This window comes from Aethalodelphis obliquidens, unplaced genomic scaffold, assembly GCF_003676395.1.
Source record: "Aethalodelphis obliquidens isolate GAN/ISIS:26980383/991018 unplaced genomic scaffold, ASM367639v1 scaffold7, whole genome shotgun sequence".
In the NCBI taxonomy this organism is placed as follows: domain Eukaryota; kingdom Metazoa; phylum Chordata; class Mammalia; order Artiodactyla; family Delphinidae; genus Aethalodelphis; species Aethalodelphis obliquidens.
Genome location: NW_020837951.1, coordinates 40,499,190 through 40,525,625, shown reverse-complemented (window position 1 = coordinate 40,525,625; position 26,436 = coordinate 40,499,190). Strand labels below are relative to the sequence as shown.

The window sequence follows — 26,436 nt, the reverse complement described above, 5'->3', positions numbered from 1 at the left end:
TTCTTCCAAATCTGTTATTTTTTATTTCCATGGTGTAGTTGTTGTAGTACATGGGAGTCTGTGTGCTGTTTGAATGAGACTCTCCACTTAGGATGTCAAGATTGATAGGTAGTGTGGTATCTCTGCGTAACCTCTCTTTGCTTAAGTTCCAGACAAGCATACAGTTCAGCAGATGGAAGTAATTTTAATGGTATCTTGCTTAGGTAGCTTGGCTGAGCTCCAGCTGATGTTTGGGGGTTGTTTCATTGCTAGAGAGATGAGGGGCACTTTTCATTTCTGCCCCTCTCTGCTCACTGAGCCCCCAGTCTGATAGGTACTTATACTTTCAAATTCTGGCTCCTTTCTTCTCGTCCTTCATGGCTGCCCTGCTCATATTGTCCTCTAATTCCTGAGCAATATTTTGGGTAAATGGGCAAACAGAATCATGAAGCAGTATATCTTGTTGTAATTTGGTTTCTCATGTTGGCACATTCTTCGCAGAAAAAGAAACAAGTTAAAGCAAGGAGAACTCCAATTTTGGAGTATATTTTGTTGTGAAAGATGTGAAAACATTCTTAAGCTGTAACATTTGTCATGCTCTCCTTTAACCCTGTCATTTAGAAATAAGAATACAGTATATAATTGTGGTATTTTATTTTTGTTTGTTGTTGCACAGCATCAGACTAGGAGGCAGCATGATCTTGTGGGAAGACCCTGTGGCTGGGGTGTCTGCAGAACTGATTTCTAAACCATCACCTACCCCTTACATAGTTAAATGTTAACTGTGGACACTTGCGTCTCTACACAAACCAGGCAGGGGATCAGGGAATGCTCCGCTTATTGGAGCTGTGTTGGAGAGTTCTGTTGTGTTGAAGGAAAATATCTATCACCTAAACTACCAGGCAATGAGAAGTTATAGTTTGTATCGTAGGAATGTTGCTCTGGAGCAGTGCTACTCAGTGTGGTCCATGGACTGGGGCAGGTCCGTGCACTATTTGCTGATGGTGGGCGTTATGGTGGGGAGCTTGTACCAGACCATAAATCAATGCACTGCCCCCTTCATCAGGAATGTCTTTATTGTTGAAAAAACAAAACCGAGGAACAACAACCAAAAAAACCTATCTAGCTGAAGTAAACAGTAGTTGACTTAATTCTGGCATGAGCCCATTATCTTGCTGATGGATAACAGTTTGGGGACTGACTGCTTTCAGTAGCACTGCTTTAGAATGTTTAATCAACAGGTTTATCAGGGTTGTTTTATAGATTAGGAATAGACAAATTGAAGTTCATAAAATGAAGGAAAGTGTAACCCCCAAACTAAAAAAGTAAAAGCAAGTTAGGTGAAAGGTAAGATCAAGTTCGACGTGTGTAAAATATTAAGTCAAGGAGTTTGACACACTCACAAGAAGGAAGCTGAGAGGCACGTGCGCCTTTTGTGTTTTGGTTAATGCAAAACTCGTTTAAATTCTTCTGAGTACTTCTGACTTCTTAATTTCATAACTTGCTTTAGAGAGAAGTTTTGTTTTTCATTTTCACCATCTTCCTAATAGAAAGAATGTGTTTTCTGTAAGTCTCACTTAACAGTTACCTGTGGCCTTAAATTGCAAGAAGCTTTGAAGTTGAGCCTGACTTCCCCTCTCCCTCTCCTCCTCTGCCCCCAGCCTCCTATTCTTTACTCTTTACTACTGTATATAAAATTTACTGCATCCAGGGCAAGTATCTGTTTACCAAGAAAAGAGGAAGAGAGATCCTTTGCCAGTAGCGAAACATAAATACTGAGAATGTCTTTTCTGGGTCACAGTGCACGAAACTGGAGAAACAGCAAAATTTCTGGGGCCAGGCCTTTGACCTCATTCCTCTTTTCCATCAGTCGGAAGGCACTGTCCTTTATTATTACTGTGCTGGTGAGTCTGTCCTCCCACCCCTCTTTAGATCTGCAGCCCTTCCCCCGTGTAGTATAAATTAGTGAGGGATGTCTTCTTAATTGAGAGACAGGAAGAGCCCTAAGCTTCAATCGATACCTAACAATACAGCTACTCAATTTGTAGCACTATCTAATCTCAGTCTGTCTTAAACCAAACTGTACCACTTTACTTACCTTAAGGGATTATATTAATAAGTCTACTCTCATAAATATTTCTGCCAGTGAGATGTGGGGCAGCAGCATTCTTCCCATTTCATGGTTGTAGAAATGGAGTCCCAAATCACTTAGGGTTTGCTTTAAAGTCATGGTTCCGCTGGATTAGTAATTAGAGTTAACCTGGGATTTGGCACTGCACAGTTTATCATTCACAATGTCTGGTGTGCTTTGCAGAATGTTCTGCCACTTAAGTCTGTATTCTTTCCTTGCCTTTCCATAACTGTCCCCCCAAGTAAACCTTGAAATCAGCCTTGTGACTCCCCTATCTTATTAATGAATGGTAGTGCCATATCCAAGCTTTACGTGTTGGATGGAATCATGGATTCCTTACTTCCTTTCATTGTCCAAATCTATTGACGTCACAGCATGCCGCTGATTCTCCCTGTGCAGCCTGTCTCCTTTCCTTGCCCTCCCCATCACTTCCCATCAGACCCTTGTTGTCATGCTGGGATGGCTGTGCTGGCCTCCTGGCTGATTGCCGTGTCTGCGGCCTTTGCCTTCTCTGCTCCCTTATCTGGGCTTATGGGAGCTCTGGGTACACTTCTGTATCTATCTATGTTGGGTCATTGTTCAAGGGCCCTTCTCCACTCCAGGAAATCTAGCCAGTACTTCCAACAAGTCTCTCTCCTCTTCTTCTTTTACCCTTTACCTAGGTGATCTTGACCACTCTGCTAAGTAGATGAGTCCCCATTTTTTTCTGCAGCCTGGATCTTTCCTCTGAGACCATTGCATGTAACCAAGTCCTCCTTTCCCTTGAATGTCTCACAAGTACTTAAACTCAACATGTCCCCAAATGACATCCTCCCCCACAAGTCTGCTTGTGGTCCAGAGATTTTTATCTCAGGAAATGCCAGCAGCATCCACCCGATTTCTCAAGCCAGAAACCCAGAGGGAGGTTATGATTGCCTTTCCCTCTCGTTTATTAGCCACACCCAGTCAGTCTTCTGGTCTCTTGGACTCTATTCTCAGTTGCTCCTCCAGCTTTCTGATCGTGGTGAATGGCTTAACCAGTTTACTCTTCTGTGGCTTCAATATGGGGACAGAAGTCATCCTCTTAAAATTGGTCTACAGTTAAGTGAAATATCTGGCCCAGAGGTAACCATCCATGAACGCTGGGATGCAGAGGACGACGATACTGATCGTGGTCACGAGTAGTACCTTTAGCCACCACATGGTGAGACATGGTGATGACTCTCACCACGAGTAATCTGGTTGTCTCCTAACTGGCCTAACCTGGGTGGAGATAATCCCAGTACGTTGGGTTCTTCTGGATCTTCTTATTCAGCCTCATCTTGTCCCCTGTCACTTGTCCCATTTTTAGACTCTGAATGTCCCACGCGGATCCTTTTTTGGAATGTTCTTGCCCTTTCCCCTGCCGCTCTCTCCTTTGTCTAGCATACTCACTTCACCGTCAGTTACTCAGGGAAACAGTGTCTCCTGTTAAGCATTTAAAAATACCTTGCACTTTGTTTTCTTCAGTGTCTGTCTCATTTGTTAGATTATGGGCTCCATAAATCCTGTCTTGTTCCCCTTCTCTTTTCTCAGAGGGTAACATAGTGCCTGGCAGTATAGAGACAAGTATTGAAAAACTGTGGAATTAATATGGCTAACGTGATGTTGCTGTCTCCCCAGAGCCTCTGTAATGACTTCAGCAAGAAGGGGTTTCTTCCGCTCTCCTCCTTGCATTGCTCGGGCTCCTCTGTGTACCACCTAGGTACCACGTGCTGTCCATTATTGTGTTTATTTCCATTTAGTCTTCCGCTATACTAGATTATAAAAACGTCAAAGGGTCCAGATTAATTCGGCATTTACCTCTGATTGTACCATAGCTCCTAGCTTAGAGTCGGAGTGAATGAATGAGCTGATATCTGAAAATGTCTTGTTGAATTTCCTACGTTTGTGATGCTATGGGAATTCATATTGTTCCTATTCTGAAATTATCTTTCATCCTCCATCTTTCCTCTTGCGGTATGTTTTGTGGTTATAAATCTCTTCTGCCCTTCCACAGCCACTCAAGTACAATCAGTGGCAAGAAGGGGGTGGAGAGCAGAAATGCCCTGGAGTGTCTTGACCTCCTGTCTGGTATTTATCTTAGCTTTCCTAGGAATTGTCCTTGATAGGTCCTTGCTGCCTTCCAAATAAAGTTCGAGCTCTCTAGTGTGGCATTCAAGACCTTCCACAGTACGACCCCTGTGAACCCTTTCTGTCCTTATTTTCCACTCGTGTTTTTTCATTGCATGCATCCTGTGCTCCAGCTTAATGGCTTTCAATCCTGCCTGTACATTAGAATCACCTGGGGAGCTTTAAAATAAAATGCTGACGTGTGGGTTCTACCCTTGGAGAGTATGAGTTCATTGGCTTGGGGTGAGGCCTGGGCGTTGGTGTTTGGGAAGGATCCACTACTAATGTTAGTGTAAAGCCAGGGCTGGAAACCATTGACCAGCTCAATGTTTCCCATGAAATGTAATCTCCTCTAAGAGCTTTGAGAAGAAGGGGTTCCATAGTCAGAGAAGTTTGATTAGTACTGCATTTTTATGTACACTTTTTCAAAGATTTATTACATTGTCAATTGAGAGGCTGTGGGATGTCAGCAGGAAAAGAATCGTGTTTAACTTTGTTTAAGCTCTGCGAGGTCATCTGACCAAGGAGCTCTTTATGTATATCATACTTGTTAATGACATCTGCAGAACTTGGTATAGAACCTGCTTTGGGTGATGCTGCTTCCAGCCACATTTCAGCTTTTAAATCGCTTCTTTATTCGTCTTTCCTTGATCATCTCATTCAAACCAGATCTCCTCTCTGCCCCAGGCTTTTCTCTTCAACCCTCCATTTTATCTTTTTCATAGCACCTTTCAGCATCTGAAATTCCTCTTCATATATGTGTATGTTTGTTTCTGTCTCCTTACCCCTACAGTGTGAACTCCATGACAGCAGGGACTTATTCGTCTTGTTCACTCCTGTGTCTCCAATCCCTGTGTCAGCACCTAAAGTAGGCCTGACAGATAGTAGGTGCCTGATAAATATTTGTTGACTGGACGGAAAGGCAGTATTACGTTCGTGGTTTTGGCTTTTCCTAAGGTTCACATATTGAAAATTTTTAAACTGCCTGCACAATAAAAAGCAGCTTGCTATACATTTTAAAAGTAACTAGGAATACAGGAGCACAAACAGATGACAGTAGTGCTCCACGCCTTTACAGTTCTCAACTGCCTAATGAAGTATTAAAGAAGAAAACAAGCAGAGGTAGATGTGAGCCTGATGACAGGGAAAATGCTATTATTTTTCTGATTATAGAGAGCTCTTAGTCTGTGGTATGAGATTTCTTTTTTAATTTCTTAAGCAGCCTGTCACAGGCAGCTTCTCCCAGTGTATAGGAGTCGTACCTGTGTGAGTCACTAAAGAGTTGGGGTGAGGAATCAGTGAGGTGATAGTGGACTTCTGTGGGGCATACACTGCACCCATGACAGAAAAACTCCACAGAAACAGGCAAGGAAGTAGTATATTCTAAGTAAAGCCTTCCTAATTATTAGAACCCTCTTACAGTGAGCATATTCACACAGGTTTGTCTGGGGTTGTGGGGAGTGGATTCGCGTATCTAAATCCATACATGGGATCCCATGAGTGTGGTGCTGCAGCAATTCCTGGACCTTGTTTGGAAGGGATTCCAGTGGCATATTCTCTCTAGGGGTCCTCATGCTGTGGCTGCGCCTGTCGCTCCCCAAGCCTGCCACTAAATGTCCAAGTTTTGAGCAGGGTTGATATGCCCGAGCTGGTCTACACTTGAGCTCATGTGTGTAACCCCTGTGACCCACTACACCTGGAATTGTCAGGAATCGCTCTTCCTGTGAGACCTGTGAGGGGTGCTGGTCCCTGGCTAGGACCTTCTCTTCAGCCATTACTGATTCACTCTGGAGATCCCGTTGGGGAGATTTATCATGACTCACTATACAAGGTGCCCTCCCAGTGTGCCTTCTCACAAATACCCCGATTCCAGTGTGTCAGGTGATCACAGTCTGGTGAATAATCTTGGGAAGGAGGTTGAGTGGCATCTCCTTTGCATTTCGCAAATGATCTTTTAAAACGCACATCCTGCCATGGTTTCAGAATGGAAGCTTTAATCATTTACTTATCAGTCAGGAATTGTCCAGAGTGGATTTGCATTTCCTTTTGTGGCCCACTGTGATTACTTATTATTCTTTTTGAGCAGTATGGCATCCTAAATGCTAGAAAAGATGTTGTTGGAGAGGTAAGCAGACCAAATCAGTATAAGCAGGTCTTCTAGACAGGTATTCCTTTATGGTTGAAGTGCTATAACTATTCCCAAACAGTTTTAGCATGCTTGCAAAAGATTTTAGGAGATTCCAACCACCGAACCTGGACTGCAGTTTCTTCTGGTCACTCAACAAATATTTTTGAGTGTCTTCTACATACCAGGACTGGGGTGTAGACAAATCTCTCTCTGCCCTCATTGAGCCTCCATTCTCTGTAACCTTGCTGCAGACCTAATGTTGGTCTGCAGACCCCTAGTGCCAGTGTCACTTTGGAGTTTGTTAGAAGTGTAGACTCTTAGGCCCCACTCTAGGCTGGATTTTTAACCACATTCCCAAGTGATTAGTATGCACACTAAAGTTTGAGAAGCACTACGCTAGTACATGTAAACAAAAACATAGGTGAGGGCTTCCCTGGTGGCGCAGTGGTTGAGAGTCCGCCTGCCAATGCAGGGGACACGGGTTCGTGCCCCGGTCCTGGAGGATCCCACATGCCGCGGAGCAGCTGGGCCCGTGAGCCATGGCCGCTGAGCCTGCGCGTCCGGAGCCTATGCTCTGCAACGGGAGAGGCCACAACAGTGAGAGGCCCGCGAAAAAAAAAAAAAAAAAAAAAAAACATAGGTGAGGTAATTTCAGGTGATTATGAATGTTGTGAAGAAGACTGTAATGGGCTGGAGAGTGACAGGGAGAAGGAGCCCCAGAGGATGCTGAGTGAAGTTGTCTGAGGAGGGGTCCTGTGGACTGAGACTGAAATGATGAGTAGGCAGTGAGCCATGACGAGGTCTGAGGGAGGTGGCTCCAGGCAGAGGGACTCTCCCTTACCCTTGCCAGGCTTTGGTCACCCCCATTTTTTGATGCCAGGGTCAGATCTCTGGCGGGCCCTGTGGATGCACTTGCCTGCTGTGCCGGGACCTGTATGGTAGGGCACGTGTTTGGCAGGGCGGTGTAAGTGCAAACAGCGGAAGAGCAAAACTTTGCTTTTGAAAAGAGCTGACTGTTTTATTAAACAGAGAAAACAGTTGAAGGGGATGGAAGGGTACCTTGGCAGTGATGGCTTCAAAGAGTTGACATTTTATGTAATTGGGAGGAGGAAGAGGAAACCAATAGAGGTCATTCTAGAATTGAAAGGACAAGAGAAAAGGAAGTGCTGAGGAATATGGATATAGATGAAGATTTGTTGAAAAATGGAGATAAACAAGAAGGAAGTATAGACAAGGAAGCCTTTAGCCCAACCTAAGAGTATAGACTGAAAAGTAGAGCATGGCTCTCAGTGTATGAAAGGTGGCTTGTTGCTTTCCTGGAGAATAGGTGTCCTTGATGACAGCTTGGTAAGACCCTTTATTGTTTTTGTTTTCTTTTTGGTTTTATTCCAGTATTCAAATTCCTCTGTTTTCAGATATTTCTCACATACATTGAAATCATTTTGGGGGAAACCAAGGTGAATATCTTCGCCTACTATGGGCACAAGGAATATTTGTGCCCTCCAACCATTGCTGAGAATGAAAATGCTTAATTGGAAATCCTCATTCAAGGCACCTGTACATTTATGTCAGTGGGAAAGAGTAGGGCAAAAAAAAAAGAAAAGAAGAAAGTGATTCAGAGACAGGGAGAGAGAGAAGAGAAATCAGAAAATAGCTGGCAGGGCTTGCTGTGTGATACACTGGCCCAGGAGTGCTGAGGAAATGAGCATGTGCAGAACCCTGAGTGTCTTGGTATTCGGTCATCAGGTTCTCTGACCACCTGGTTCTGCAGAGGCTGGGGTTAAGTCCACCAGAGAAAGGCGTTTGCTTTCCCTACTCCTGACATCCCACTTTTCCCGCCCATCTTTTTTTCCATTTTCCTTGCCCCACCCCTCTGGTAGAGCTGAGTATAACCTTACCATTGGTTCCAGTGTTTTTCAGACTTGAGAACCAGAATGATTTGACCTTGGGGTATTAACTGGATGTCTGTCAGGCAAAATGATTGTCATTCTCAACTGTGATAAAATATCACTCTTGACATTTGGAACAGTAGTTAAACACAATAACCAGAGCCCGGAAGATGTAGGTAGGATAATAGGCAAATATCTGGGAATTCCCTTAAAGACCGTCTAGAAAGCTCAAGAGGTGAGAGGAAGGGACCCTTTTTTCTAACCATTGCAAAAATGCTTCAGTAAGGTACAGCTTCACCTTTGGGGATAGATGGAAATAGTTTCGTGAAATATAGGTATTCTGTGATACTCTCTGGGAAAGACCTCATCCTGTGTGTTCCTACACTAGCACCATGAACAGTAGCACCTGAATATCTTGTTAGGACAAACAAGTGGGATACCTCAGTATATGCAGTTAATAACTGCATGCTGGGCACCTTAAAAGCACAATTGGCATGCAGTAAAGTAGCATAAACATGAGTTCAAAACACAAAGCAGATTGACATTGCTTGAGATATTACAATCAGCAGAATCATTGCTTTAGTTAAACTCACCGGGGAGGGGGAGTGGATTAAAAAAAAATGGTTGCATATTGGCACTTTCGTATCATTCAAGGTAATACTAATTGAGTACTCCGAGACAGTGTCTCTTTCTTGTTAGAGGAAGTGGGATGATGAGAGCTTTTACAGATTGTCTTAATATATCGCAAAAAAAAAGTCTTAGTAGTTTGAATCAGTCCTTTAGGGAACTCATAGATGTCCTATTACATTGATTCTTACAATGTTACTACTTCATTTTATTGCTTTATTAAGCAGTATAAAATACTTTGTGCAAAATAATCACCTGTACCAAAATAACTTAGGCATCTGGTTTACCAGCTTGCTGGTGGTGCTTGACAGTACCTTTGATCTAAATCTCTAAGCCTTATTCCAGTCTGGCTTTTTTAAAAAATACAAAGAATTTTATTTATTACATGTTCTTACCTCTTTTGTCAAGTTGAAATTTGATGACAAGATAAACACTGAGCTGTCAGTTTAGAGAAATAGTACTACTTGAATATTTCTTCCTATGTGTAGTCTGGATTTTTATTAAGTTGGGAAGAATTTCTCATTAGTCTTCTGACTTTTTCATCTATGCAGGCAGGATCACTTCCAGAAGTTGTACTGTTTCTCAGATAATTTGGAACAAATCAATAACAAATCAAGATATTTTCGGATTGAAACAAAAAATTGCAGTCTTGGTTCTGTAGTGGTAAAAGGGATTGAAGGAGAGGGTTGCAAGACTTATTTGTACTTATTCTGAAAAGCATTTCGGATAGAATAAGTGGGAATTTTTCTTCACTTTTTGGTGTTTAAATATAATAGATGGGTGTATGTTCTTGATAAAACACTTAATACAATACATAGATTCATCTTAAAACATTTTTCTGGCAAAGAAACTGCTGTACAAGAACAAATCAGTTGTGAAATGTTATTCTTTAAGAATGTTTTCCTGAAACTCTAATAGGTTTTTTGCCCCTCCCTCCCACCCCATTGGCTACTGAAATGGTTTCTTAGTAATGTTTTGTTACTCTGTTTTATTTCAACAATACTATATAGTAGTGTTGTTCCTATTTTGATGAGAGAACAAAAACACAAACATTTGTTAAACGAACAATTGCTTTTGATACTTCGATAAAGTAATCTGTACTTTCTCTCAAGTTTATTATGTCATTAAAATAAAATTTATTTTTTAAGGAAGTCATAGGCAGAAATAATCAAAAATTAGATTTTTTATGAGGACTATTTGAGGGGATGTAATTCAATAAAAGTGTAGGCTTAACTAGTTTTTTGTCTTACTTAAATAACTAATTTGTTACAAGTAATAAAGAAAATATCCGATATTGTGTGCTTTAGTATTTGTTACTTTTTAATGAAGGGATTGAACTGTGGCATTCTTTTCAGTGTGTGACATTACTTTCCCATGATGCAAGGCAGTTAATAAATTTTGCAATGATTCTTGAGTTGGAGTGTGAAGAAAAAAGCGATAAATGGTTTTTCTCGCTGTTTGTCTGTTTCATCACTTAACCGGTCATGCTGCTAGTCCACTGGCCGTCACCACTTCGGGGTCGGTTAGTCTGTCTGCGTTCATGTGCCAAGTGCATAACCAAGGGATTTCATAGAATGCCTCTTTTGTTAAGTTGCCTTTTTCTAAAATATTTTGCCCAAACAGGTTTTTTGTTTTTTAAGTGGAATGGTCATTATTTTTATTGGTTCTTTTTATTGGAGGGTGGCATAAAGGAGGGACATTATAGAAGGAGGAAATAGAATGGTAGTGAATTGAGGGTAGGAAAATAGTACGTGTGGGACTTTTTTCTTTTTCATGAGTATATTGATGGATCGAAGAAAACGTAATAGAAGTGTCAAAATTGTTAATGTATTTAACAAACTATGGCTGCAAAAACAATCATTTTGTTATATTTTGGCATGAACAATTGTTCTTTTATGGAGGCCATTAATCCTATTTTGGAATATCATGGGCATCTGAAGTCAATAGTTAGCAGTTCCTTAAAGCATTGAATACCATGATAACATCCACTAACCCTCACAGCTGTATTTCAGAATCTCTGCCTGTTTAAATGGGCTGTGAATGTACTTGCTCAGGGATGCATGAGCCGCATCACCTATAAATTTGATTGGAAGCTACAGCACTGGCATAGGCTGATGGATAGCAGATTAGAGCCCTGATTAACCATGTGATTCGAAGACTGGGAAATATATTGTCTAAGCAAGATTCATCAGATGCAATCAGAATTTCAAGTGGTCAGATGAAATTCAAATGTATATTGTGGCTTTTCCTCCCCTGGTGCTTTTCCTCCTAGGTTGCCATTTTTCCCCCTCTCTTTCCCCAAAGCTGAAAAATACTTCTTTGATGAATCTGCTCCTTACCCTAAAGCTGTCTGTCTGTTATTCATCAGAAAGCAGGTCGCAGTTCAGTGAGCAGAAGAAAAGATTTTAATAGAAGCTGTGCCAAGGGCTGTAATGCATCATTTTAGGGCCCTAATTACATTACAATGACAAATATCAGTGGTGACAACAGCAATAACCTACATCCTTTAATGGCTGTGCTGGAAAAGGAGTTTGGGCCCCAGCCATTAGATTAGACTCAGTTTCAAAACATAGGCCATTAGGAGTGTGTGTCCACAGTATTATTGGCTGATCGCTGAAGCCCAGTGGAAAGGCCTGTAAATAAATGATGGCCTCCCTAAAGCTGGGTCCTGTGGGACAAAAGAGGCAAAATTAGATGCCCATGGAAGCAGCAGTGTTTCCGAGGCAACTTTAGCTTTCAAAGTGAGGAATGACCAGCTTAATTTTATGAAATCTCACACACACACACACACACGCACGCACACACACACACACACACACCCCCTACCCCCCCTGCTGCCAATTAGCCTGACCAGGAAAATCCGTTGGCGGGACAATTTAAAGAAATTAAGAAGTCTTTTAGACAAAAGGAGACCTTTAAAGAAAAAGTTTGGAAGGTTTCTACCCCCTTTTTTCTGTTATGTATGTATCTTAACATACATGAGTCAGTAAAACGACTTTTTGGCTTTTCTACATTTATTTTTAAGGAAATGTAGATTTTTTTTTCATAGTTGCTCAGACTTAACATGGCCTAGGCCCTACATTAAAGGAGCCAAATAAGTACCTCTTGCTCTTTATTTTGACAGATGAGTGAGTTTCCTTAGGGTAGTTTTTGTTGCCTGGGTTATGTAGGCAAACTAGAGAACTCAGTTTTCTTATGTGCCCACACATTTTTCAACCCTCCTAGCAAGGGACTATTTTATTTATGTAAACAACATAATGAGGAAAATATGCTTGGCAGATGGTTCTAAGCATTAGAATCATCAGTTTGGTTTGCCCCAAAGTATCTCATTATCTTTTATTCTCTCCCCCTCCACCTCTGCCTACAAAAAGCTTAACAACCAAATGCCTCTGAGACTAGTGCCTTCAGTCTGGTGCATGCTGCTCTATTTTCTCAGCTCGCACTGGAATTTCACCCTGTAACCACTGTGGTATGTTCGGTCCAGGTGGAGAGTGGTTTGGTGATTCCCATTGCAGCTTTTCATGGTGGTTTAAGCATTCTTAAAGGATAGCTAAATGCTCCACGGGGCCAGGGCAGTAAATTAAATCAGGTCAGCACAGTTGGGTCCTTATTCACTGCTGCTTATTGGTACTGGGTTTTTGTCCATCCTGTTAGGAATGCAGGCTGGAAGGGAAAGCTTAGGTCTGAAACTTCATGGTGAATTTGTGTTTTCTCTTGGCTGGCAAAGTTTTTAAGGTGCTGGTATTTAAAAGATTGCGTAGCCACAAAGTCAGAAGGGTTGCTGATGAAAGAAGGAAACCTAGATTGCACAAGTGGAGTGCCGCTGTCATTCTGGTAATGACTTGGCATGAAAAGGAGAATTTTTGTCCTCCTGTAAAATGAGGAACTGACCCTGGATGGAATTTACATTAAGAATGTCTCAGGAATAGTAATTGCTTTATGTTTTCTGTCTCCCATCACTTCTTGCCTCTCCTTTTTCCTCACTCCATCATTAAAAAATAAGCTGTTTTGATGGATGTTAACTAAACTTACTGCAGTAATCATTTCACAGTATATATGTAAGTCAAATCATTACACTGTACACCTTAACCTTATAGAGTGCCATATGTCAATTATATCTCAATAAAACTGGAAAAAAAGTTTTTTGTGTATATGCGTGTAAAAACCCTGTTGTCTACATGTCACGTACTAACGTATATAAGGAGCCATCTGATAATGTAAATTAAGGTGAAGTTCTGGGTAGCTTTTCTTTTTTTTTTTTTTTTTTTTGCAGTACATGGGCCTCTCACTGTTGTGGCCTCTCCCGTTGCGGAGCGCAGGCTCAGCGGCCATGGCTCACGGGCCCAGCCACTCCGCGGCACATGGGATCTTCCCGGACCAGGGCACGAACCCGTGTCCCCTGCATTGGCAGGCAGACTCTTAACCACTGCGCCACCAGGGAAGCCCCTGGGTAGCTTTTTAAAGAAAACATAATGGTGGCGTTTCTTTTTTTTTTTTTTTGACTTACTGTAGAATCCTATTTGTCTAAAATTTGAACACTTACCAAATTAATAGAGAATACGCTCTATTATCTGACATTATTGGGACTTTTGCAGATCTATAGTACAATGGTAATTAATGTTCCCAAGGTTAGTCACCATATATAAATAATTGCTTTCTGCTAAGTATAGGAGGATTTTAGCATGTTCTAAACCTCTGCACACTGAAAACCCTGGTGGGACACATTTGGAAATTTTAATGGTTGACAAAAACATGCCATTTCCCAACAGTTTATAACTAAGGATCTGAAGTAATCAGCTCACCTGAGTTGGTTGGGTGCTGTTCTTTAAGGAGGTTGGGGACTTTCTCATGAAATCTCAGTGCCTGTGTTTAAATAAAGCAAAGGCTGCAAATGTCAAACTCCAGTGAGTTATTAGGTGAGGGAAGTTGGGGTATAGGGAAGAATGTATCTTTACCATCTAAATTCAAAAGACGCAAGGTTTTATGTAAATCCACATTAGAATGAACAAGGGTCCCGTTGAAGGCTTCTGAAAGCAGATTTCCAGTCATGAAAATTAAATTCCTTTCTATGTTGTCCTGGTGCTTGAAGGTTGACTTTTTAAGATGAACGCTGGTTAATAAATTGTGCTATTAATGTGGCACTGTTGTCACTGCCTCCTTTTAATGGGCTTGCTGATGAGAGTTTTCCTCTTCCTTAGGAAATCCGCCAGCCAGAATATAAAGTGTGTTTTAATATCATCCTGTTAATATTTCGGGAATTTGTAACCAGCTGACTGTTCTCTTTATTGCTTTCCTTTCCTTTTTTTTTTTTTTTTTCTTTTCTTTTCTTTTCTTTGCAGGCAGAGATTGTCAAGAGGCTGAATGCTATCTGTGCACAAGTCATTCCTTTCCTGTCCCAAGAGGTAAGGCAGTTGGTTTCAAGCATTGGGCTGGAAGGTACCATTTCAGTGGTTTTGCAGATAAAACTGACTCCTTGGCCTCGTCTGTCTCTTGGTGTTTGTATTGCACATTTCTAAGATCCAGTGTTCGCATTCCAACTTCTACACCTTATTAACATTCAGTGGAATATAATTGTGTTTATATAATGGAGTATTTTCTAATGTGCTAAGCAAAATTCAGTTGTTAAATCTTTTGCTGTCATTGGACTATGTAGTGTTGCTCAGAATTATGACTTTGTCATAATGGCATCTAATAGGGGAGATTGAAAAATTGCCCGGAAGCCAAGAGCTTGTTCTATACTTTTGTCACTGGGCATTAAGAGTTGCCAGAAGATATATCAAAAAACCTTTACATAGTAAACAAACTGATGTAACTTTTGGCTAGCAACTTCTAAAAAGTTACTTCTTATTACCTGATGAAGTCTTTACATTGTGGGTACATTTGGGAAAAAGACACAAAAGATGGACTCAGTGGACTCATTTCTCTGAGTACCACAGACTTCACGCCTCGCCAAGCCCCCACGTGCAGCTCACTTTGCTTTCTTCTGCTCCCACTAGTGGAAGTGTGCACGCTGCCCACAGGTGCATACATGGTGGAATGAGGAGGTGCATTTCTAGTGCATGGTGGCTTTTTTTTTTTTTTCCTCCTCTGCTTGCTTGCTTGCTTGCTTGCTTTTAGTAGTTACAAAGTTTAGGTGCACCAGCTGGAGAGAGAGAGTTTTTGCTTCTGGACTACTGAATCCTTCATTTGCTCAGGTAAGATCAGCTGTGAGAAGGAAGAAGCTAATAAATGGAATAGCTGCACGTCTTGCAGCCACAGTGCTTGGTGTTGTGGACTGGAAGGCACCGAGGCATTTCCCTCCTTCCCTTCAGTTGTGTCACTGCTTTTCAGGAGAACGGTTCACCCGCCTGCCTGCCAGTGGGCATGCGCCGAGGTTAGCATGCAGCCGGTATTTGAGCGTTCCTGTGTGTTATAGATATGTGGATGGATCCCTATCTGACTTCTTATCTGGTCTGAGCTGGGTTAGACCTCAGTAACCATGAGGAACTTTCATGGGAATATATCCTTTGAGGGCGCTCATATTCACAAACCATGGACCTAAGTTAATATCCTGAACTCAAATGCTCTTCTGGATCACAAACAACAAAGGAAGTCTTTCTCGTCCTTTAGCTGTGACCACAAAACCACTGCCCACTGTATTCCCAATTACCTATTTCTGCTCAGGATTTGCTTGTTGACTAGACTACATGGAGTGCTGAAGGAGAGGCAAGGGGCCTATTTGCATTTCTTTAGAAGTCTGGCTGCCCTTTGCCTGATCCATACCAGCGTGTATTTCTTCTTACTTTAAGCAGCTCTGCTTCATGGAGGTGGTGAATGGGAAGAATGTGTAACCCACCATGCTGTGACCAGGCTGAGGCGTTGTTCCCCAAGGCAGAGGGAAAAGTTTGAATTTTCCCTGGGGGGGTGTTAGATTGTAGGCTTCTGAAGACACAGACTCCTACACATAATCACCAGTACAACTTATTCCCATGGCATTTTTGCAGGATCTGTGGGGTTATGTTCAGATGTGGGAGGAGATCTTGGGGTGTTGGTGGAGCTAGCTGATTTGCCAGTAGGTCGTTTTCCCACATGAGTTATGTTGTTTGTGTGAGCAGGCCCGGTAGGAGCAGACTGTAATGGTAGTGGTGCTGAGCAAGACTGGACTGGAATTAATTGGCTAAGGAAGTCGCACCCTGTGGAGGAAAGCCGTGGGGAGGTACTGGCAACTCCTTTCTGCCTTAAGCTGGGAGGATAGGCACCATAATCTCACTACTTACTGTTTATTTCCCCAATACTTTTGACATTTCTTGGTTGAAATCTTTGACATGTGTAATGGATGACCTGTGTCATGGTTTTCTAAATGCTGATGCTGTGTATATCTTTTCTTCTGCTTGCTTTGGATTTAATTGGCTCTTCTGTTTTTTAGTTTCCTAAGGTGTGTGTATATCTTTTAATGTGTGGGCAACAGACATGTTTGTTGCCCCGTCCAGTGCGGGCCTCTCGGATGTTTTGTGTCTGAATGCTGCCCACCTTGTTTCCTCTTCTGGGCATTCTGTGAGCATCGCACTACTTGCCTCTACCCTGAGGCAGATGGACTGTACTCTGGAGGGAGGGCAGGAGGCAGGTTATTAGAGGAAGATGAATTCTATTTCCTGTCTCTTCAGAGACGTGCAAAATCACTGTTGCATGGCTGCAAGCGTCACCTGGTGCTAGGACTGAAGGCTCTTAATCTGATCTTTTAACACTGGCTCTCTGTGTGACAGTCTCACTGCCAGAAGGGCAGCTGCGGCATTAGAATTTATTTTAAAATCTTTTTTTAAATTTAATTTTTAAAAACATCTTTATTGGAGTATAATTGCTTTACAATGGTGTGTTAGTTCTGCTGTATAACAAAGTAAATCAGCTATATATATATACATATATATATGTATATATATATATCCCCTCCCTCTTGCGTCTCCCTCCCACCCTCCCTATCCCACCCCTCTAGGTGGTCACAAAGCACCGAGCTGATCTCCCTGTGCTATGTGGCTGCTTCCCACTAGCCATCTATTTTACAGTTGGTAGTGTATATATGTCCATGCCACTCTCTCACTTCATCCTAGCTTAGCCATCACTTCATCCTAGCTTACCCATCCCCCTCCCCCTGTCCTCAAGTCCATTCTCTACATCTCCGAATTTGTTCCCGTCCTGCCCCTAGGTTCTTCAGAACCATTTTTTTCCCCTTAGACTCCGTATATATATGTGTTAGCATACGGTATTTGTTTTTCTCTTTCTGACTTACTTCACTCTGTATGACAGTCTCCAGGTCCATCCACCTTGCTACAAATGACTCAATTTCGTTTCTTTTTATGGCTGAGTAATACTCCATTGTATTTATGTGCCACATCTTTATCCATTCATCTGTCGATGGACACTTAGGCTGCTTCCATGTCCTGGCTATTGTAAATAGAGCTGCAGTGAACACTGTGGTACATGACTCTTTTGGAATTATGGTTTTCTCAGTGTATATGCCCAGTAGTGGGATTGCTGGGTCATATGGTAGTTCTATTTTTAGTTTTTTAAGGAACCTCCATACTGTTCTCCATAGTGGCTGTATCAATTTACATTCCCACCAACAGTGCAAGAGGGTTCCCTTTTCTCCACACCCTCTCCAACATTTATGGTTTGTAGATTTTTTGATGATGGCCATTCTGACTGGTGTGAGGTGATACCTCATTGTAGTTTTGTTTGCATTTCTCTAATGATTAGGGATGTTGAGCATCCTTTCATGGGTTTGTTGGCAATCTGTATATCTTCTTTGGAGAAATGTCTATTTAGGTCTTCTACCCAGTTTTGGATTGGGTTTTTTGTTTTTTTGATACTGAGCTGCATGAGCTGCTTGTATATTTTGGAGATTAATTCTTTGTCAGTTGCTTCATTTGCAAATATTTTCTCCCATTCTGAGGGTTGTCTTTTCATCTTGTTTATGGTTTCCTTTGCTGTGCAGAAGCTTTTAAGTTTCATTAGGTCCCATTTGCTTATTTTTGCTTTTATTTCCATTTCTCTAGGAGGTGGGTCAAAAAGGATCTTGCTGTGATTTATGTGATACAGTGTCCTGCCTATGTTTTCCTCTAAGAGTTTTATACTGTCTGGCCTTACATTTAGGTGTTTAATCCATTTTGAGTTTTTGTGTATGGTGTTAGGGAGTGTTGTAATTTCATTCTTTTACATGTAGCTGTCCAGTTTTCATAGCACCACTTATTGAAGAGGCTGTCTTTTCTCCACTGTATGTTCTTGCCTCCTTTATCAAAGATAAGGTGACCATATGTGCATGGGTTTTTCTAGGTGCTTTCTATCCTGTTCCATTGATCTATATTTCTGTTTCTGTGCCAGTACCATACTGTCTTGATTACTGTAACTTTGTAGTATAGTCTAAAGTCAGGGAACCTGATTCCTCCAGCTCCGTTTTTCGTTCTCAAGATTGCTTTGGCTATTCGGGGTCTTTTGTGTTTCCATACAAATTGTGAAATTTTTTGTTCTAGTCCTGTGAAAAATGCCATTGGTAGTTTCATAGGGATTGCATTGAATCTGCAGATTGCTTTGGGTAGTATAGTCATTTTCACAATGTTGATTCTTCCAATCCAAGAACATGGTATATCTCTCCATCTGTTTGTATCATCTTTAATTTCTTTCATCAGTGTCTTATAATTTTCTGCATACAGGTCTTTTGTCTCCTTAGGTGGGTTTATTCCTAGGTGTTTTATTCTTTTTGTTGCAATGGTAAATGGGAGTGTTTCCTTAATTTCTCTTTCAGATTGTTCATCATTAGTATACAGGAATGCAAGAGATTTCCATGTATTAATTTTGTATCCTGCTACTTTACCAAATTCATTCATTAGTCCTAGTAGTTTTCTGGTAGCATCTTTAGGATTCTATATGTATAGTATCATGCCATCTGCAAACAGTGACAGCTTTACTTCTTCTTTTCCAATTTGGACTCCTTTTATTTCTTTTTATTCTTTGATTGCTGTGGCTAAAACTTCCAAAACTATGTTGAATAATAGTGGTGAGAGTGAGCAACCTTGTCTTATTCCTGATCTTAGTGGAAAAGGTTTCAGTTTTTCACCATTGAGAATGATGTTGGCTGTGGGTTTGTCATGTATGGCCTTTATTATGTTGAGGAAAGTTCCCTCTATGCCTATTTTCTGGAGGGTTTTTATCATAAATGGGTGTTGAATTTTGTCGAATGCTTTCTCTGCATCTATTGAGATTATCATATGGTTTTTACCCTTCAGTTTGTTAATATGGTGTATCACATTGATTTATTTGCATATATTGAAGAGTCCTTGCATTCCTGGGATAAACCTCACTTGATCATGGTGTATGATCCTTTTAATGTGCTGTTGGATTCTGTTTGCTAGTATTTTGTTGAGGATTTTTGCATCTATGTTCATCAGTGATATTGGCCTGTAGTTTTCTTTCTTTGTGACATCTTTGTCTGGTTTTGGTCTCAGGGTGATGGTGGCCTTGTAGAATGAGTTTGGGAGTGTTCCTCTCTCTGCTATATTTTGGAAGAGTGTGAGAAGGCTGAGACTGTCCTCAATTCTTTTCATTCTTTTTCCTTTATTCTGTTCTGCAGTAGTTATTTCCACTATTTTATCTTCCAGGTCACTTACCTGTTCTTCTGCCTCAGTTATTCTGCTATTGATTCCTTCTAGAGAAGTTTTAATTTCATTTATTATGTTGTTCATCATTGTTTGCTCTTTAGTTCTTCTAGGTCCTTGTTAAATGTTTCTTGTATTTTCTCCATTCTATTTCCAAGATTTTGGATATCTTTACTATCATTACTCTGAATTTTTTTTCAGATACACTGCCTATTTCGTCTTCATTTGTTAGGTCTGGTGGGTTTTTACCTTGCTCCTTCATCTGCTGTGTGTTTTTCTGTCTTCTCATTTTGCTTAACTTACTGTGTTTGGGGTCTCCTTTTTGCAGGCTGCACGTTCGTAGATCCCGTTGTTTTTGGTGTCTGTCCCCAGTGGCTAAAGTTGGTTCAGTGGGTTGTGTAGGCCTCCTGGTGGAGGGGACTAGTGCCTGTGTTCTGGTGTATGAGGCTGGATCTTGTCTTTCTGGCGGGCAGGACCATGTCCAGTGGTGTGTTTTGGGGTGTCTGTGAACTTATTATGATTTTAGGCAGAATGGGTGGGGTTGTGTTCCTGTCTTGCTAGTTTTTGGCATGGCGTGTCCAGCACTGGAGCTTGCTGGTTGCTGAGTGGAGCTGGGTCTTAGCGTTGGGATGGAGATCTGTAGGAGAACTCTTGCTGATTGATATTACATGGGGCTGGGAGGTATCTGTTGCACCAATGTCCTGAACTCGGCTCTCCCACCTCAGAGGCTCAGGCCTGACACCTGGCCAGAGCACCAAGACCCTGTCAGCCACACAGCTTTCAATGGCTCCTTCCTCTCTCTGCTTCCCCATGCAATGAATCTTGTTTTCAAAGCCAACACATCTTTGAATGCCACGTCTGAAGCAAGGTCCTGGAGCAACAAGCCACCATGTGCGGCTGACTGCAGGCAGGACATCTAAAATCTTTTTATTTAAAAGGTAAATGATTGTATTTAGAGAAAAGAAAAACATTTCCTGAAGACTAGTGCATAAGCTACAGGACAGTGGTTGGAGGGGTTTTTTGGAGTTTGGCAGGAACAAGAAGTAAATTTACAGACATCTAGATAAGTCTATTTTTAATTTAGCTCCCATGTGCTGACTAATGTACCTGCTTAATATTGCTTGTGTCTAGTGTACCACAGTTTCTAAAATTAAAAAAAATATGTACTGAATGACAGCTGTTGAACAAATTTAGTTTTAACTGCAAGACATTTTCTGGGGAAGTAAGTTGTATAATTGTAGCTCAAGGACTCGAAGTGTGTCTATGTATGTAACATCAGAGAAAAGTATTTTCCTATTAGATTTCACCAAAACACTTTAAAAAATTATAGCCAATATCTATTTTAGTGATGTGCTTATTGCACTTGTGTACAACCACTTCCAAAGTTCCAGGCATTAAACAAAGATATTGCCAACTCTTTTCATTAAGTGAGTAATTGTCACTTACAGTTCTTAAAATTTCACAGGATCCTTAAAATCAGGATTTAGAGAAACCTAGTGAGTGAGTCCTCACCTGTCTGAAGCTGTTCTTTTCTCCCACTTGCTTTTGGCTTCTAGGGATGGGTAAGACTTTTCGGAATTCTGCTGCCCTCAGATTTCTTCTGTAAAAGGCAAATCTCAAAGCAGTAAATGGGAAGTTCTTCTCTGTCTCACTTCAGGTCTCATTTGCTGAGGAGGAACTCTAACCAACTTCCTGTTGGCAGTTCCCTAAGCAAGAGATGGCCAGGGATGATGACAGTCACATCTGGGTCGAGTCCTGGCTTCCGTGTTACAAATTGCATGGCTCACTATAACCTAGTTAAGCTGGGTGACCTTTAGCAAGTGATTTGCTTCTTTAAGCCTCAGTTTCCTCATCTGTAGGATGAAGTTAATAATAGCATGGAACGCATATGATTGCCGTGAGGATTCCCTGGGATTGTCTGGTGCAGCTTAGCACATAGTAACCAGTGGCTCCTGAGGTTGGCTGGCAGTAGTACTAGCTGCAGCAGCAGCAGCCGAGAAGCCCAGAGTTCCCTTCTCAGAGGACCTGGAGCCAGCCCTCCCTCCCCTTTCTAGTCATTGCCCTTTGGAAGAGTGTGTATTGTTTATCTTCCTCTCTGATGTGCTTATAGGGGAAAAAAGTATCAATTAAAGCAACCCAGGGCTGTGAACTAGCTAAAAATCTCCATGAGGCATATTAGGTAGCCTCAAGGGTGATTCTCTTCTAGCTCCCAAAATTAATTTTCCAATTTAGCAAACGCCCGTCTCTCCCCAACCAGCAAGCAAAGATCCAAAACATGACAACTCTTCAAGGTGTTCGCGCTGTAGAGTTCGCCTCGGAAGACACAGTGATTTTGGATGGGGTCTGTGTTCTACACACATTGTGATCTAAAAGAACAAATTTCTCAGTCTAGTTGCGGGACTGGCTGTTTTCAAAGTACCTGGTGGCTTAGTTGGAGTTAGTTTTGTTTTTACAAGTAGTTTGTGTGGATGGGTTCTGTATCAGCGATTTCAGGATATAGCATGTAGACTCTTAGACCTTAGTGAGCACTCAGCAGAATTGAAGGATGCCAGTAAGTACTGACTTATCTCCAGTGCCCTCCAGCCCCCCTTTCCAGGAACATACCTTTAGGGCGATTCTAATGTAGGTTGAAAACTATGCACCACTTGTTACACCCTGGCAGCAAGGCACAGTGTTCCTGCTAACTTGGAATCAGACCAACTCTGCATCTTACTGGCTTTATATTGGGAAAGTTGATCTGTGAGTTGTAATACTTCTGTAGATGGTGAGAGTAACCCCATTTTTACAATGTGTACTATATGTATTAAAATGTAAAGCACTTTGGATAGTAAATGCCAGTTGTTGTTGTTGTTGTTGTTAACCTTTTCTGGGAAATGAATTTTATTCCAGCTTATTTTGGGTCCCAAGACATTTGGAGAGGAGGGAGGGACTCGGTAAAAAACGGGGAAGAGTTGAAGGTAATATTTGTGAATGGGCGGGCTGACTGGCGGTCTTCCTGTGAAATAAGCTAGGCTCGCAGCTCCAGGGGCTGCTTGTAACAGTGGGTGGTTAGCTCCACACAGAAGATCTTTCAGAAGGGCAGGAATATTTAATTTTTTCGGAAAGCCTGTAAGTATCGTATTATCCTGTTAGATTAAGCATTAACTAAATGTTGGGCACTAGCTGAGGGTCTTACTTAGAGGACAGTTGTGCTTTTTGTACTTTTTTTCCCTTGGGTTATAAAATAGTTTATTTTTGAGATGGGCAGGGTATGGTTTGTGGTGACTAACAAGGTTTTCTTAAGATGTTTGAGAACTTCAAACCCCTAATAGGCTGTAGGTCAGTAATGTATTACACGATGGTGACATATTACGTGATAATTTAAAGTCTTCTTTCCTCAGAGTACCATTTGTATTTTTCAGAAACTTGTTGCTCCCCTAACAAGGAGCAGAGTTCATTGGAAGAGTTATGTTATGTGGGAGGCAGTGTGATAAGAGCCTGAGGTTAGGCAGACTTGGGACCAAATCCTGGCTTAGCCACTTGCTTCTTTTATCATGTTGAACACAATACTTTATTTTTCTGGGCTGCAGTTTCCTCATCTGAAAAATGGGATACCTGCACTATAGGGTTGTTATATGAGGACTAGTAATAATGTGAAAGACCTAGCTGGGTATTAGGCTGCTTTAACAGAGATTAAAGGAACAGTGGTTTAGGCAAAATAAAAGTTTGTTTTTCTCTTACATAACAGTTTGCATAGAAGCAGCTGTAGCTAATTTGGGGACTCCACGATGTTGTAAACTCAAGTTCCTTATATATTGATGTTCATCATCCGCAGCATCACCATGTCCTGCCCCAGCCAGCAGGAAGGATGAGAGAACTTGCGCTTCTTCTTTGAAGGTCACGGTGTGGCTGATGCTCACATTGTTTGCTCACTTTGCAGTGGCCAGTGCCTACTTACTTGCCCATAGCTAGCCGCAAGGGAGACTTGGAAATGTAGTCTTAGTTGAGGATGCCCACCTAAAACTTAAACTAATGTAATAGAAGGGATATCAAGGGATAGCTAGCACTTGCTTCTAGACACAGTGCTGTGCACAAAATAAAAATAGTGAGCATTATTATTATTACCAGTGTTGATTTGAAGGGAAGTCACACTGGCCCAGTGGTGTATCTTTATGTGACAAACTCTAGCTCTGACTATATAATCAGCACAACTTGTATTTTAATCTATCACGTAAAATATAAAATAATGCAAAGTTCTTGTTATAGAAGTCTCTTCTAGGGTCTGAATTGTAGGGAAAAAGAGTCACCCATCAGGCATTCTTTATCATTCATACATGCACAGGGGGTGAAAAGGAACCCCCATGAACAGTGATAGGCCCTGTGGGCCATCTAGGTCTAGATACACAGCTTATGTTTATGCCCATATTTTTAAAAGCACAAAGATTTTTGAAGACCCCTCTCAATTGAAGGATGGAATATAGGCGATCACTCATAGGACTGCCATATTTTGTAGTAGACTTGCTGGAAGGAACATGCTGCTTGAAGCTGAAAAAGTTATTGTTAAGGAAACCGCTTCTCATAAGTGGGACATTTGTGAGTCCTTAAGTTATAGTTCTTTTCCCCTCATCTATCTCAGACATACTCTTTTATGCTAATGTCTTGTCCTCAAACTGGAGAACATGGGATCAACATTTTTGACAGTCTGCCTCCCCTCCAAATCATGAAAGATATATTGGATAAGTCACTCTTGGTTTTGTGGAATTTTAAGACATCTCAGAAAAAGTAGCTCAGGTTCATTGCTTTGCAGCATGAAACTTGATCCATTTTTAATGTCTTGGGCCTAAAACCATTTCCAGCCACAGCCTGAAGTAACCTGAAATGTATGTACCTTACTGGACAGGGTGAGAGAACAGAAGGTGGTTCCTTATGACCAATGGCTTCCTAATTCCCATTTATCAAACCCATGGTCATCGTTAGATTTGGAGAAATGGCATTATCCATCTTTAACCTTGTTTTCAGCAGGTTGTTACAACTAGTTTCTAGTCATTCAGTGCCAAGGAGGTGATGGATATTGCCCTCCTTCCCTAGTCCTCTGCAATTCCATAGCTAAATTTTCTTGTTCCTTGAGTTCTGTAAGCAGAAGCAGGCTTTTTGGAGGCTGTGGAGGAGCCCAGATTGGAGTGAGCACTTCTTTTTGCCTTGCATCTGTGAATATTAGCAAATGAAAAAAAAAAAAATTCAAATCATTCTTTTGAGCATGTTTAACCAAAGTTCTCTGATGATTAGAATTTTTAGGAGTGAAAATTTTAAGCCTTCTTTCTACTTTTATTCTTATATTTACCTAGAGAAATGGGAACATTCCAACTTAAATTCTTTCTAGTGCAAATTTAATTTTTAATTTTAACTAACTCAAAACTGTGTTTTTATTGCCTTGTTAGCTTTTCTAATGAGCAGTAGTTGTGTTTTCTCCAGAATTCTGTAGATTAATTTAGGTGTTCTACATTGCATTTAAATAGTAGAAAATAATACACAATTACATAGTAGTGATAATGTGTATTAAAGTTCCAGTAGGCTAAGATAGCCAGTCAAATCAATGAACTTCTATTTTGGACTTTGCATAAATTTGGTCCTTTTAATTTGATGGGAAACAAACCCTTTCGCTGTGTTATGAGATACGGTTGTATGTCAAGTGCTGTTTATTTGGCACCTGGCTTAATATGGCACCGAATTATTCTGAACCACATTTTGCATGTGTAGAATAATCATGAAATAGAAGTTGAAAAATGTGATCAGTCACTTTCATATTGTGCCTTAGGGAGGAAATGAACAAAATACAGTGGTTACATGCACCGGTGGTAGTGTTCTCGCCTCATAATGGCACCAGGTTAACTTGTCTTACTGCTGTTAACTTTGTAAGGAATCAGTGGCTCATGAGAACATGGTTTGATGTAGGAGAGCTTGGCTGAAAGCACCAGAGATCCCCTGACACGTATGCAGTGACACCCGTAAGACCTGAGATCATTCATTAAGGGCCAGCAGCCTTTACGGGACACGTCTGCTTCCCAGCCAGGCCATTTCATCAGTGTTGGTAATGTGTTCTGACAGTGTTGTGTATCTAAGGAATGTCCTAAAGTGACTAATACACCCGGAGTGGGGCTTTAGAGGATTTGGACCAGTTTTCTAATTTTTACATTGGGTGGCCTTCCATTTAAAATGTTTTTTCTCACAATACTGAGTGAGGCATCAGAGAGCATAATCCTGTCCCAAGTTCCATGGCTGACAGATTGACTTGTTCTGCATGGCCGTGTGTTTGGTTGACAGTTGGATATTTGGTGAGATCCTTATGGCCTGCTTCCCCTCAGGAAATGAAAGATGGTTCTCAGGAAGGAGAACTTTTTTCTGCAGGTTTAAATGTGGGCCTCCTTCCAAAGGCAGCAGTGCCAACTCTTATCTGTATGTGTCTAAAAACATTAGTGTGTATTTGAGAAACTGACTCATTTCTTTGACTTTCAGTTAGGTAGTGGTTGGATTATTATTACTGGACTTAAGCTTTAAGGTACCTTAAGTTAGAGCTGCGTTGTCCGGTACAGTAGCCATAGCCATAAGTAGCTAGCTAGATTTAAATTAAAATTAATTAAAGCTAAATGTGGTTAAAAATCCAGTTTCTTAGTCGCACTAGCCACACTTTGTGTTCAATATCCACCCATATGTGGCTAGAGAGCACAGATCTAGAACGTTTCCAGCATTGCAGAAAGTTCTGTTGGAAAGCTCTGGACGCGTAGAGCTTATTGGACATATCAGTGAAGAATGCCTTGCCTGCATATGAATGAGAATGAAGAAGACAAGGCCAAATGGTCAGTACGAGAAAGCCTCGGGCAGCATTTCCCAGGGTGTCTCCTGAGAGCCTTAATCCCGAGCTCCATAGCCAAAGTTGTTTGGAAAGGCCTG

General features: G+C 41.3%; 1 protein-coding gene across 10 annotated transcripts in view; it reads left to right on the top strand.

Moving 5' to 3' along the window:
- TLE4 (TLE family member 4, transcriptional corepressor) overlaps positions 1 to 26,436 on the top strand; it is a 155,609-nt gene that overhangs the window by 19,759 nt on the left and 109,414 nt on the right. For 6 of the 10 annotated variants that reach the window (XM_027105636.1, XM_027105629.1, XM_027105628.1 and 3 more), the window contains exon 5: positions 14,224 to 14,286. The exons of the other annotated variants lie outside the window; for them this stretch is intronic. In XM_027105636.1, the coding sequence (XP_026961437.1) occupies positions 14,224 to 14,286 (63 nt within the window). The remainder of the gene's footprint in view (positions 1 to 14,223; positions 14,287 to 26,436) is intronic. 10 annotated transcript variants of the gene reach the window in all.